The 14,506-nt window shown below is 49.4% G+C and overlaps 1 protein-coding gene across 1 annotated transcript in view; it reads left to right on the plus strand.

Annotated features, from left to right (window-relative positions):
• The window catches only part of SMU1 (SMU1 DNA replication regulator and spliceosomal factor), a 55,933-nt gene that overhangs the window by 19,895 nt on the left and 21,532 nt on the right, over positions 1–14,506 (plus strand). The window contains exons 7-9 of the mRNA XM_040417840.1: positions 3,831–3,947; positions 4,041–4,168; positions 5,157–5,283. Coding sequence (XP_040273774.1) covers positions 3,831–3,947; positions 4,041–4,168; positions 5,157–5,283 — 372 coding nt within the window. The remainder of the gene's footprint in view (positions 1–3,830; positions 3,948–4,040; positions 4,169–5,156; positions 5,284–14,506) is intronic.

Genomic DNA, 14,506 nt, shown 5'->3' on the forward strand with positions numbered 1-14,506 from the left:
CAGCATGCAAAGAATTGCTTCACATGGATCTCCTTCCTGGAAGACGCCTCTACCCAGTCCATCTTCATTAAGGAGACCTTCTCAAGAAATAGCTTAAACGGTGGGGGATCCACATGTGGAGGATAGTCTTATTCCTGCTGCTGCTATGAGACAACAGTTTTCTACTACCAGGGGAGCACCGTTTACTAGTCGGCTCGGTCTACCTAAAGATGGCCCATATAGGGTCCTGAGGTACTGCTGATGTCAAATGGGTGGTGGTAAACGTATGGATTTTATGCCAGAAAGATTGTATCACCGGGCAAAGCCACAAACAATGGAAAATGTCTGCTCGTGTCTCTTTACACCGAAAGCCATTGTCAGATTCAAAGACGCCCATACGGTGGCCCTGAACTGGAGAGATATATGCTCGGTGATAAATCTGTAGGGTCATCTCCCTGTAGCGGCTGGATGGCAAATAACGAAGATTGCGTTCCAGAGCCTGATATAGGGTGGACATCGTTAACTGCGGCATGTCCTTGAGCCATTTAACTATTGCCCATTCACCCTTACCATAGTCCAGAGGGGTGTGTAGAAATTTATATTAGCTAGTGGTATGTCCCCTTAGGGTAGGGGTATGTTTGAGGAAGGCCTGTATAGCTTGGCTCCATTCTTGGGGGGTTAAGTTGGGCAGTAAGTTCTGGAGATAGCTGTTGGCTTGTAAATCGGGAAAGAAGTTAAAACGAATGTTGGGATATTTAGATTTAAGATCTTCATATGGTAGGATCTTGTGTTTGCAAATTTATTAAAAGGGAAAAACAAACATTTCACATGGATGTAAGTATGAAGTCCCTTTCCTATGACACTTAAAATTTATTTCTGGGGGCTTTCCATTTCTCTTGATCATCTTTTGAGATGTTTCTACACCTTGATTGGAGTCCACCTCTAGACATGATTTGGAAAGACACAACCGTCTATATAAGGTCTTACACCTAATAATGCATATCAGAGCAAAAACCAAGCCATGAGGAGGAAAGAACTGTCTGTAGAGCTCAGACAGGATTGTATGGAGGCACAGATCTAGAGAATGGTACAATAATTTTACTGCAACCTCACCAAACTTATGTGATCAGGGGAGAAGTGCCTTGGTTAGAGAGATGACCAAGAACTCAATGGTCACTCTGGTTGAGCTCCAAAGATCCTATGTGCTGATGGGAGAAACTTCCAAAAGGTCAATCATCACTGCAGCACTCCACCAATCTGGGCTTTATGGCAGAGTGGCCAGAATGAAGCCTCTCCTCAGTAAAAGAAGAAGAAAAAAAAAAGCACCTAAAGGCCATGTTGAGGACTGCAAATTGTGCTTCCATGGGCTTCTGATCTGTTCCTCTGCACGGCACCATATCTTGCGGATTGCGGACCCATTCAAGTCAATGGGTTTGCTGTCCGCAACATGGCACAAACTGCCTACGGTCGTGTGAATGAGCCCTTAAACTGTGAGAAACAAGATTCTCTGGTCTGATGAAACCAAGATTGAACTTTTTGACTTGAATTTTAAGAGTCATATTTGGAGGAAATTAGGCAATGCCCAGTACAATCTTTACAGTGATGCATGGTTTTGGCAGCATCACGCTATCAGGGTGTTTTTCAGTGGAGGGGATAGAGACACTGGTTAGAGTTGAGGGAAGGCTGAATGAAGCAATGTACAGAGATATTATTAAAACCTGATCTAGTGTGCTCTGGACTTCAGACTGGGCCGAAGGTTCACATTCTAACAAGACAATGACCCTAAGCACACAGCCAAGACAAGACAGGAGTGGCTTATGGCCATCTCTGTAAATATCCATTAGTGGCCCAGCCAGAGCCCTGACTTATATAACCTGAAAATGGCTGTCCACCAATGGTCCTTATCCAACCTGACAGGATCTGAGGAGAATTGCAGAACCTCCCCCCCCCCCCCCCCCCCCAAATCCAGGTGTGCAAACCTTGTGGCATACCAAAGAAGACTAGAGGTTGTAATCTGTCCCAAAGGTGCATCAACTAAGTCCTAAGTAAAGAATCTGAATTCTCATGTCAGTGCAATATTTTTGTTTTTCTTTTCAATAAATTTGCAAAGATTTCAAACGTTCTACAGGGTGGCCTACGAAAAAGTAGCCCGCCTCCAATATCTCAAAGTCAAATTGAATAATAAATCAGTCTTAGTTGCCCATAGCAACCAATCAAAGCTCAGCTTTCAGTTTCTACAGGGCTTTGAAAAAATTAAAGCTGAGCGCTGATTGGTTCCTATGGATAACTAAGACAGATTTACTATTAGGCAGTTTGATTTGGAGATATTGGAGGCAGGCTACTTTTTCATGAGTACAGAGAGATGGGGAAAAATATATATATTTTTTATTTTAGTAAAAGGTCTCAACATAACAATGTGAAAAAAAGAGAGAGGATTTGAAGACTTTCCAAAAGTGTGTGCACACATATACATACACGTACACACACACACACACACACACACACACTGCTGTTTCAGGGTACTATTAGGCTTCACACCTTTATAGAGCATTTGTCAGCATATGGTACAATGGTAGGGTTGAGCCTGCTGATTAAAACGAGACCTTTCTTTCTTTTGTCTATATGTTGAACTGCTGTAGAATTATCTTTGTTTTTAGTTATATACCAATGAGTAAGTTCGAGCACCAGGGGCTGGCCATAGCTCTTGATGCACTGCAAGAAGAGCATTACAAAAGCAGTGCTCCATGAGCTCTGTCCGGCCTCCTGGTGCTCATACTTGCTCATTTGCATATAAATTGCTTATAGATGCTATAGGAACTTAGAGTAAATTGGTTTTAATAACTATATCCGTGAATAGTTATCCTGTATGTACATCAGGGTGTTTATATTTGCACTATTATTGTGTCAGTCTATTAAATGTATCTTTACTGTAGACTGATGTCATATGAATGTAATGACTTCTAGTTGTGCTGGCTTACTAGCAAGCAGCCACTTTGTACATGCATTGAAAATTGTGGCTTATTCGACTACAGATAGAGGCACATTAATTGTACCGAATAACCCTACATGTTTTGCCGAGATCCTGCATTATCAGGGGTTGGGGCTGATCACTCCAGATCTCAGTGAAACATGTTTGGGAGGCATTGAGACTGGACTTTGCTCACCACAATCAGTGGGGCAGAGTACCTAATCAAATTGTGGCAGAATTCCAATGGAATTTGTGTAAGAATAAATAAATAAAAAATGTTGCATGCGCCATATGGGTGTCCCACCACAGCCACTGATTGGCTGACAGGACAGTCCAAGCCATTTCCTGCATCTCAAGATCAGGAAGTGGAGAGGAGTGGGGATTGGTGCAGGGACGACTGATCAGTAAGATGACTAATGATTATTTATTACTGTCTGGACCCAGTTTTAAATAAAAAAATTTCTCCTGAAATACCCCTTTAATTTTAATGGGATACAGTGTTGCAGAGAATAAATGTTTACATTGTGGCTTCCAAGAATGTTAAAGGTGATCATGTAACCCTTAGGGTCCATTCACACGTCCCAAATTGTGGCTCCGCAAAACACGGACACCGACCATGTGCGGAGCGAACATGACCGGCACTATAATAGAAATGCCTTTTCTTGTCCGTGGCTGCGGACAGAAATAGGTCATGTTCTATTTTGTTGCAGGGCCGCGGAACGGAAGTGCAGATGCGGACAGCACATTGTGTGCTGTCTGCATCTTTTGCGGCCCCATTAAAAATGAATGGGTCCACACCCCCTTCCGCAAAATTGCGAAACGGATGTGGACCCGTTTTGTGGACGTGTGAATGGACCCTTAGACTTTTGATGTCTCTTTTTAGGACTTGAAGTACCAAGCACAAGATAACTTTATGATGATGGATGATGCTGTGTTGTGCATGTGCTTTAGTAGGGATACAGAAATGCTAGCAACAGGAGCACAAGATGGGAAAATTAAGGTATGATTTAATCAAGGATGCAAACCCCCCCCCCCCCCCCCCCAAATATTAACAAATAGTATGTGGAGGTTTAATTTTATTTTTCATCTTTAGGTATGGAAAATTCAGAGTGGACAATGTTTGAGGAGGTTTGAACGTGCTCACAGTAAAGGTGTCACATGCCTCAGTTTTTCAAAAGACAGCAGTCAAATCCTCAGTGCTTCATTTGACCAGACTATCAGGTGAGCTACTGTCTTCCAGCTTTTATTCCACAACCACACTATTAAAAGATGATCATTATAAAAACTGGAGTAACCGCAAGGCAAGTCCAAAGAAATTATCATGTAGGGTAAGGAACAATGCAGATCTGTACTCCACCTGCACCTACTTGGATGAGCTGCCCTAAATGGTGGCCACCAACTTGGCGATGGTCCCTAACTTGACTAAGTGCAGGGACCTAACGCTTGTGGGGTAAAAGAGTGGTAGGTCAGAACCAGACAGGCAAACCCAGGACTGGATCAGAAGCATTTTAAGGAGTTGTCCGCATTTTTAATATTGATGACTGATCCTCGGGATAGATCATCAATATCAGATCGACAGGGGCCAACTGCTGACACCCTCGCCAATCAGCTAAATTAAGCTTCATTGTTTACCTGCTCGCCGGCGCAATCGCAGTGGTTAGCAAGTCTGGAGCTGATGTTTTTTTGCCTTTGCAAAAACCGCCACAAAAAAATATAAGTGCTGAGAAACCGTACTAAAAAGCTATGTGTGAATCCACTCAAAAGAAAAATACATAGTGAACGGGAGCAGCGCTGCAGTAACCAGGTGCGCTCAGTACACAGCGAATAGAGCTGTGTATTTCTGGTGCCTAGCCTGGTTCCTGCGTTGTAGCTAGTGAACACAACTGATCTGTAGGATCCCCGCTGATCCTTAGAAAAGATCATCAATAGTTAAGTCCTGGAAAACTATTAAATACTTAAAGAACTACAGATAGGAACTTTACAATTCACTTCAAAGTACTGCCAGACCATTTATAAATGTAGTACATAGAGGTGGAGCGCATGCTTCTGTCTACTTTTTTCTTATTTTGTTTTTTATTTACTTGACTTACATTTTTTCCATCATAGCCAGAGCTAGCAATGTCACCTCTTCAATCTGAATGACTTCATTCACAGGTTATGCACTGCTCCATTATTTTAATGCTGGTGTATTTTGAAACGTTCTTTTTAGAATCCATGGATTGAAGTCTGGTAAAACCCTGAAGGAATTCAGAGGGCATTCCTCATTCGTGAATGAGGCCACTTTCACACAAGATGGTCACTACATTATTAGTGCATCTTCTGATGGCACTGTGAAGGTATAGTAATAAATCAATGGAAGGTACAGAGTTGAAGAGTGGATAAACATAGTGGGGTTTATTGGTTATGTATGTACAGTAGTCCCTCAAGATACAGTGGCCTTAGGATACAATATTTCCTGGGACAATTTGAAACTAGACTCAACACACAATGCCCCAGACTCGTATAGAAACAAGTCAACCTGGCCATTACAGTAGTAAAACACTGTTATTGGTTGTCTAGTAGCTCCTCTGCTGTACTATATGTTCTGTACTGCCTCATCTGTGCTAAAATGAGTAGCTCTTTTGGACACTAGGTGAGCTTAGGGTTGGGCGATATACCGGTATCACGATATACCACGGTATTAAAAAAACGGCGATATGGCGATATCGCTGTTTCCAAAATACCGCGGTATTTTGTGACGTCATCAAAGCGGTCAGCTCACATTGTGCGCTGACCGCTTCTAAACGTGCGCCCGCCTGCCCCTGCACCTTGCATAGCGCTGCCGCTGAGTAACATTACTTCCTCTCGCTCCTGGCCTGGCTCCTTCTTGCTCCGCCTCCCTTAGTCAAGTCTCCACCCACCATCTGACATCATCACTGTCGTCACCCACCAGTGGCGGCTCTATTGTATATGTGGCGATTCGATCCCCTGTGTGAGTACTGGTGTCTCTGGAGAGACTTTTCCTGCGGCTGCCTCACTAGTGTGTGCTCTGGTGACGAAATTATAAACTTACTACTTCCCGCAGCGGCCGCCCCGGCTCTCCCTCCTCCTTGCTCCCATATTCAAATCTCTGCCCACCGGCATCTGATGTCAGAATCAGAGCACACAAGCGAGGCAGCCGCGGGAAAGGTATATCGCAAAGTATTACTGCATGTATGGTGGCCTGTGGCCACAAGACCTTATTATAACGCCTCCTTGTGGCCCCCCATACAGTGTAACGCCTCCTTGTGGCCCCCCATACAGTGTAACGCCTCCTTGTGGCCCCCCATACAGTGTAACGCCTCCTTGTGGCCCCCCATACAGTGTAACGCCTCCTTGTGGCCCCCCATACAGTGTAACGCCTCCTTGTGGCCCCCCATACAGTGTAACGCCTCCTTGTGGCCCCCCATACAGTGTAACGCCTCCTTGTGGCCCCCCATACAGTGTAACGCCTCCTTGTGGCCCCCCATACAGTGTAACGCCTCCTTGTGGCCCCCCATACAGTGTAACGCCTCCTTGTGGCCCCCCATACAGTGTAACGCCTCCTTGTGGCCCCCCATACAGTGTAACGCCTCCTTGTGGCCCCCCATACAGTGTAACGCCTCCTTGTGGCCCCCCATACAGTGTAACGCCTCCTTGTGGCCCCCCATACAGTGTAACGCCTCCTTGTGGCCCCCCATACAGTGTAACGCCTCCTTGTGGCCCCCCATACAGTGTAACGCCTCCTTGTGGCCCCCCATACAGTGTAACGCCTCCTTGTGGCCCCCCATACAGTGTAACGCCTCCTTGTGGCCCCCCATACAGTGTAACGCCTCCTTGTGGCCCCCCATACAGTGTAACGCCTCCTTGTGGCCCCCCATACAGTGTAACGCCTCCTTGTGGCCCCCCATACAGTGTAACGCCTCCTTGTGGCCCCCCATACAGTGTAACGCCTCCTTGTGGCCCCCCATACAGTGTAACGCCTCCTTGTGGCCCCCCATACAGTGTAACGCCTCCTTGTGGCCCCCCATACAGTGTAACGCCTCCTTGTGGCCCCCCATACAGTGTAACGCCTCCTTGTGGCCCCCCATACAGTGTAACGCCTCCTTGTGGCCCCCCATACAGTGTAACGCCTCCTTGTGGCCCCCCATACAGTGTAACGCCTCCTTGTGGCCCCCCATACAGTGTAACGCCTCCTTGTGGCCCCCCATACAGTGTAACGCCTCCTTGTGGCCCCCCATACAGTGTAACGCCTCCTTGTGGCCCCCCATACAGTGTAACGCCTCCTTGTGGCCCCCCATACAGTGTAACGCCTCCTTGTGGCCCCCCATACAGTGTAACGCCTCCTTGTGGCCCCCCATACAGTGTAACGCCTCCTTGTGGCCCCCCATACAGTGTAACGCCTCCTTGTGGCCCCCCATACAGTGTAACGCCTCCTTGTGGCCCCCCATACAGTGTAACGCCTCCTTGTGGCCCCCCATACAGTGTAACGCCTCCTTGTGGCCCCCCATACAGTGTAACGCCTCCTTGTGGCCCCCCATACAGTGTAACGCCTCCTTGTGGCCCCCCATACAGTGTAACGCCTCCTTGTGGCCCCCCATACAGTGTAACGCCTCCTTGTGGCCCCCCATACAGTGTAACGCCTCCTTGTGGCCCCCCATACAGTGTAACGCCTCCTTGTGGCCCCCCATACAGTGTAACGCCTCCTTGTGGCCCCCCATACAGTGTAACGCCTCCTTGTGGCCCCCCATACAGTGTAACGCCTCCTTGTGGCCCCCCATACAGTGTAACGCCTCCTTGTGGCCCCCCATACAGTGTAACGCCTCCTTGTGGCCCCCCATACAGTGTAACGCCTCCTTGTGGCCCCCCATACAGTGTAACGCCTCCTTGTGGCCCCCCATACAGTGTAACGCCTCCTTGTGGCCCCCCATACAGTGTAACGCCTCCTTGTGGCCCCCCATACAGTGTAACGCCTCCTTGTGGCCCCCCATACAGTGTAACGCCTCCTTGTGGCCCCCCATACAGTGTAACGCCTCCTTGTGGCCCCCCATACAGTGTAACGCCTCCTTGTGGCCCCCCATACAGTGTAACGCCTCCTTGTGGCCCCCCATACAGTGTAACGCCTCCTTGTGGCCCCCCATACAGTGTAACGCCTCCTTGTGGCCCCCCATACAGTGTAACGCCTCCTTGTGGCCCCCCATACAGTGTAACGCCTCCTTGTGGCCCCCCATACAGTGTAACGCCTCCTTGTGGCCCCCCATACAGTGTAACGCCTCCTTGTGGCCCCCCATACAGTGTAACGCCTCCTTGTGGCCCCCCATACAGTGTAACGCCTCCTTGTGGCCCCCCATACAGTGTAACGCCTCCTTGTGGCCCCCCATACAGTGTAACGCCTCCTTGTGGCCCCCCATACAGTGTAACGCCTCCTTGTGGCCCCCCATACAGTGTAACGCCTCCTTGTGGCCCCCCATACAGTGTAACGCCTCCTTGTGGCCCCCCATACAGTGTAACGCCTCCTTGTGGCCCCCCATACAGTGTAACGCCTCCTTGTGGCCCCCCATACAGTGTAACGCCTCCTTGTGGCCCCCCATACAGTGTAACGCCTCCTTGTGGCCCCCCATACAGTGTAACGCCTCCTTGTGGCCCCCCATACAGTGTAACGCCTCCTTGTGGCCCCCCATACAGTGTAACGCCTCCTTGTGGCCCCCCATACAGTGTAACGCCTCCTTGTGGCCCCCCATACAGTGTAACGCCTCCTTGTGGCCCCCCATACAGTGTAACGCCTCCTTGTGGCCCCCCATACAGTGTAACGCCTCCTTGTGGCCCCCCATACAGTGTAACGCCTCCTTGTGGCCCCCCATACAGTGTAACGCCTCCTTGTGGCCCCCCATACAGTGTAACGCCTCCTTGTGGCCCCCCATACAGTGTAACGCCTCCTTGTGGCCCCCCATACAGTGTAACGCCTCCTTGTGGCCCCCCATACAGTGTAACGCCTCCTTGTGGCCCCCCATACAGTGTAACGCCTCCTTGTGGCCCCCCATACAGTGTAACGCCTCCTTGTGGCCCCCCATACAGTGTAACGCCTCCTTGTGGCCCCCCATACAGTGTAACGCCTCCTTGTGGCCCCCCATACAGTGTAACGCCTCCTTGTGGCCCCCCATACAGTGTAACGCCTCCTTGTGGCCCCCCATACAGTGTAACGCCTCCTTGTGGCCCCCCATACAGTGTAACGCCTCCTTGTGGCCCCCCATACAGTGTAACGCCTCCTTGTGGCCCCCCATACAGTGTAACGCCTCCTTGTGGCCCCCCATACAGTGTAACGCCTCCTTGTGGCCCCCCATACAGTGTAACGCCTCCTTGTGGCCCCCCATACAGTGTAACGCCTCCTTGTGGCCCCCCATACAGTGTAACGCCTCCTTGTGGCCCCCCATACAGTGTAACGCCTCCTTGTGGCCCCCCATACAGTGTAACGCCTCCTTGTGGCCCCCCATACAGTGTAACGCCTCCTTGTGGCCCCCCATACAGTGTAACGCCTCCTTGTGGCCCCCCATACAGTGTAACGCCTCCTTGTGGCCCCCCATACAGTGTAACGCCTCCTTGTGGCCCCCCATACAGTGTAACGCCTCCTTGTGGCCCCCCCATACAGTGTAACGCCTCCTTGTGGCCCCCCCATACAGTGTAACGCCTCCTTGTGGCCCCCCATACAGTGTAACGCCTCCTTGTGGCCCCCCCCATACAGTGTAACGCCTCCTTGTGGCCCCCCCCATACAGTGTAACGCCTCCTTGTGGCCCCCCCATACAGTGTAACGCCTCCTTGTGGCCCCCCCATACAGTGTAACGCCTCCTTGTGGCCCCCCCATACAGTGTAACGCCTCCTTGTGGCCCCCCCATACAGTATAACGTCTCCTTGTGGCCCCCGCCCCCATACAGTATAACGTCTCCTTGTGGCCCCCGCCCCCATACAGTATAACGTCTCCTTGTGGCCCCCGCCCCCATACAGTATAACGTCTCCTTGTGGCCCCCGCCCCCATACAGTATAACGCCTCCTTGTGGCCCCCCCCCCCATACAGTATAACGTCTCCTTGTGGCCCCCGCCCCCATACAGTATAACGTCTCCTTGTGGCCCCCGCCCCCAGTATAATGTCTCCTTGTGGCCCCCCCATACAGTATAACGTCTCCTTGTGTTTTTTTTTTCTTTTAAACGGGTATTTATCGCGATATATATCGTTATCGCGATAAATTTTTTAATATCGTTATCGTCTGAATATTTTTGATATCGTCCAACCCTAGGTGAGCTGTGGCGTCCTTTTAATTTTCTGGTAAATATGTATAGATGTACTATGGGGGGCGTGGCCTGACTGAGGATGTGAGTGGACGGGTAGCTCTGAGCTCCCGGCTAGTTATCCTGCAAACACCCCTTTTACCCGCCTGCCGGTGGTTTACAAACCCTGCCTTGAGCTCCAAAGTGTCCCCTGTAAGCTCCGATCCACAGCGGCTGCAAAATGGTGCGACAAAAACCGAAGGAGAGGGACGGAAAAGACTGTGAGAGCGCTACCCCACTGAAACAAGATGGTGCCGCGCATGTGGTGAGGCGGGCTGATGTAGCTGGACGCCTGGAGAAATTTGCGCACATACCAGTTTCTGTGCCTCCTATTCCTTCTTCGGAGTCTCCCCCTCATGTCTGGCCGTCAGATCATGCTCTGGAGGAACCCGCCGCAGCAGCTGCCTCTCAGGTCAGTGGTTGCACAACAAAAATGGCGGAGATGATGCCAGACCCCACTATGAGAGATGTATTTGTGGCAGTGGCGCAATGTAATGCTGCATTGACTGCGTTAACCACAACAGTCGGTGGTTTGAAGGAGGACATAGGCCTCATTCGGCAAGACATGCGGCAGGTTAAGGAACGGATGGGGGAGATGGAAAGTCGCATTAGTGTGCTGGAAGATCAAATGCCGCCGATTCAGCGAGATATGCAAAGAGTGATCCACAATGTCACTATGCTCATTGCAAAAACCGATGATATGGAGAATCGGCTACGCCGGAACAACGTTCCCATGATTGGGGTGCCAGAACGAGCTGAAGGCGCTGACCCTGTTGCGTTTGATGAAAAATGGCTGCTGGAAAAAATTGGCAGAGACAAGTTGTCACCATTGTTTGCTGTGGAGAGGGCACACCGTGTGCCATTCTGCCCGCCACCACCAGGGGCGCCGCTGCACCCATTGCTACTGAGAGTGCTTCATTTCCGGGACCGGGATACCATCCTGAAGAGTGCTAGAGACTGCATCGATTTAAACATCAATGGGAGTCGTGTTTCTCTATGTCCAGACTTCTCGGCCGAAGTTCAGAAGAAAAGAACAAAGTTTTTTGATGACAAGAGAAGATTGCGACAGCTGCAGTTACCTTATGCAATGATCTACCCTGTGCGGCTGCGGGTAATAGCCAAGGACAAGTCGCATATGTTCGAGGATCCGGCGGCAGCGTGTCAATGGCTGGACACTATGGAGCAAAACATCCGCAATACCTCCTGAATTGCCGTAGGTTTTTACCAGTATGTGTGGTATTTGTTACTCTGTATCACTCCTGCGTAACTTGCCCTCTGCTATTTTTGACATCTATTGCTATGAGGTACATGTGTAAAATCAGCTAGCTGTTTAATGCTATGAGCAGTATACACTACTTTTGTTATTGGGGCCATTTTCCCAGCTAAAATTATTGCCGGTTGCAGGGTCATTCTGGGTAGCTTTAATATCTGCAAGGCAGCTGGGACTGCAAACTCTGAGCTACACCACAAGGTTATTGTGTTTCTGACGCAAAGCGTCTACTTGTTTTCCTCTAGTTCAGGAGTTTATTTTTCCCTAGTTTCTCGCTAGTGCGGGAGATGGTTTTATTTGTTCTTCCATGGGTGGGAAGGGAGGGTCGGGTTTATTGGGATGTTGAGCTTAAGGATATTGGAGACTTTAAGAGATACATTGATGTACAACTCGGAGGCAGTGGCAGACCCTGTAATTTATTGTTTAGCTGTATTAATGGGTACTCTTAAAATTGTCGCTTGGAACGTGAGAGGCTTGGGCTAGGCTGCTAAGCGTAACGCTGTTTTTTACGCACTGCAATCGCATCAGCCGGCCTTATTATGTTTGTCCGAAACTCACCTTATACCGGAAAAAACAAAGTATCTGTAAGGCGTGGGTATCACGCCATTTCCACTCCACTTACTCTACACAGTCGAGAGGGGTGAGTGTACTGATACACAGAAGCCTTTCTTTCCAGTCTAGGCAGGTGTCAGTGGATGGGGAGGGCCGTTTTGTATGCATAGACTGCACCATATTCCATTTGTCTGTTGTTAATTGCAATCTACATACCTCCTCCTTACTCCTGTGAGATACTTCAATCTGTCCTGACCTTTATTTCCAGGTTCCCTGGGGTGCCGGTCATTCTGGTGGGTGATTTTAATATGTACCTAGATAAGACTTTAGATAAACTTCAGCCAGATGGAGCAGGAGTGGACCCTTCCCCCACCTCGCTGGCTAGACTGCTCCAAGAAATCGATCTATATGACTTCTGGAGAGTCAAGAACCCCGGGGTGAGACAGTATTCCTGTTACTCCTCTTCTCATCGCTCACTGTCCAGAATTGATCTGGTTTTGGGGTCTCCGATGCTCCTGGACAGGATCAGCGAGATTGCTTATCTGCCCCGTAGCATCTCTGATCACTCCCCGGTCTTGGTGGCATTAAATCTAGGTGAAGATAGGCGTGTGCAGAGACTGATGTGGAAGCTTAAAGGGCTTCTGTCACCCCACTAAACTTTTTTTTTTGCTTAGTTATAATCCCCACACTGCGATTTATGCCTACATAATCAAATAATAATTTTGGTCCTTTAGATTTTGTTTAAAACATGCTTTTAAAATATGCAAATTACCTTGCTACCAGCAAGTAGGGCGGCTACTTGCTGGTAGCAGCCGCATCCTCTGATCCTAAAGACGCCCCCTCCGCATTGTGATTGACAGGGCCAGGGAACGGAATCGTTCTCTGCTGGCCCTGCCTGTTAGCATTCAAAATCTGGCGCCTGCGCCGCGGCCGTACCTGTCTTCAATCGGCGCAGGCGCACTGAGAGGCGGCCGCTCGCTCGGCGTTCCATCCTCAATGCGCCTGCGCCGGGTGTAGAAGTGACGTCATCGGCGCAGGCGCATTGAGGATGGAGCGGCCGCCTCTCAGTGCGCCTGCGCCGATTGAAGACAGGTACGGCCGCGGCGCAGGCGCCAGATTTTGAGTGCTAACAAGCAGGGCCAGCAGAGAACGATTCCGTTCTCTGGCCCTGTCAATCACAATGCGGAGGGGGCGTCTTTAGGATCGGAGGATGCGGCTGCTACCAGCAAGTAGCCGCCCTACTTGCTGGTAGCAAGGTAATTTGCATATTTTAAAAGCATGTTTGAAACAAAATCTACAGGACCAAAATGATTAATTTGATTATGTAGGCATAAATCGCAGTGTGGGGATTATAAGTAAAAAAAAAAAAAAAAAAAAAAAAGGTTTAGTGGGGTGACAGAAGCCCTTTAATCCCTTCTGGTTGCAGCTTGTGGACACAGGAGATGTTGTCTCCTCCACTTTGACAGAATTCTTTAACATTAATGATGGCTCAGCCAGCCCCACTACTGCTTGGGAAACCATGAAGGCCTACATAAGGGGCATTTACATTAAACTGATTAGTGCCCACAAAACTAATAGCAGGTCATTTCATATTGAGCTCTCCAGGAGAGTCCAAGATACAGAGGCCGTATATATAGCTAATCCAACGGAGGCCAATGCTGCGAGTTGGTTAGAAGCGCAGGAATTATTAAAAGAACACCAAACTCATAGGGCGGGAGAGAAGCAGTTCTTTATGCAGCAGAAATATTATATGGAGGGAGAAAGGGTTGGTCACCTCTTAGCAACTGTCATTGGGGCACAGGAGGGCCCCTCATGTATCTCTGCTATCATGGACACACAGGGGACTATGGTGGGGGGTGATGAAAGGGTGCTGGGTGTGTTTTCATGCTTACTTTGCTGAGGTATATAGGTCCAGGCTCCAGGTCATGGTTGGGGAGAGGGATAGCTATTTGCAGGCCATCCAAATGCCCTATCTGACGGATGATCACAGAGAGATGTTAGACAGTGACCTTCAGCTAGAGGAACTGGAGCTGGCGGTGAGATCTATTCCCAATGATAAGGCGCCAGGGGATGATGGGCTGCCTGGAGAGTTCTATAAGAAACATCAGGAGGTTATTCTCCCGCACCTTCTATCTGTGTTCAAGGACTCTTATGAGTCTGGAGTGTTGCCGAGTTCCATGAGAGAGGCTATAGTTGTGGTTCTTCCAAAGCCTGGCAAAGACCCTACTAAAGTAGATTTGTACAGGCCCATTTCGCTTCTCACGGTAGACGTCAAAATATTGGCCAAAGCTTTGGCCAATAGGTTGTTGTCGGTCATCTCCCATATTATCCATGACGTCCAGTGTGGATTTATGCCGGGAAAGGCTTCCTCCTTTAATTTTCGCCTGCTGTTCCTCAATCTACAGATACAGACATTGTC

This window comes from Bufo bufo, chromosome 2 (genome assembly GCF_905171765.1).
Source record: "Bufo bufo chromosome 2, aBufBuf1.1, whole genome shotgun sequence".
Taxonomy (NCBI): domain Eukaryota; kingdom Metazoa; phylum Chordata; class Amphibia; order Anura; family Bufonidae; genus Bufo; species Bufo bufo.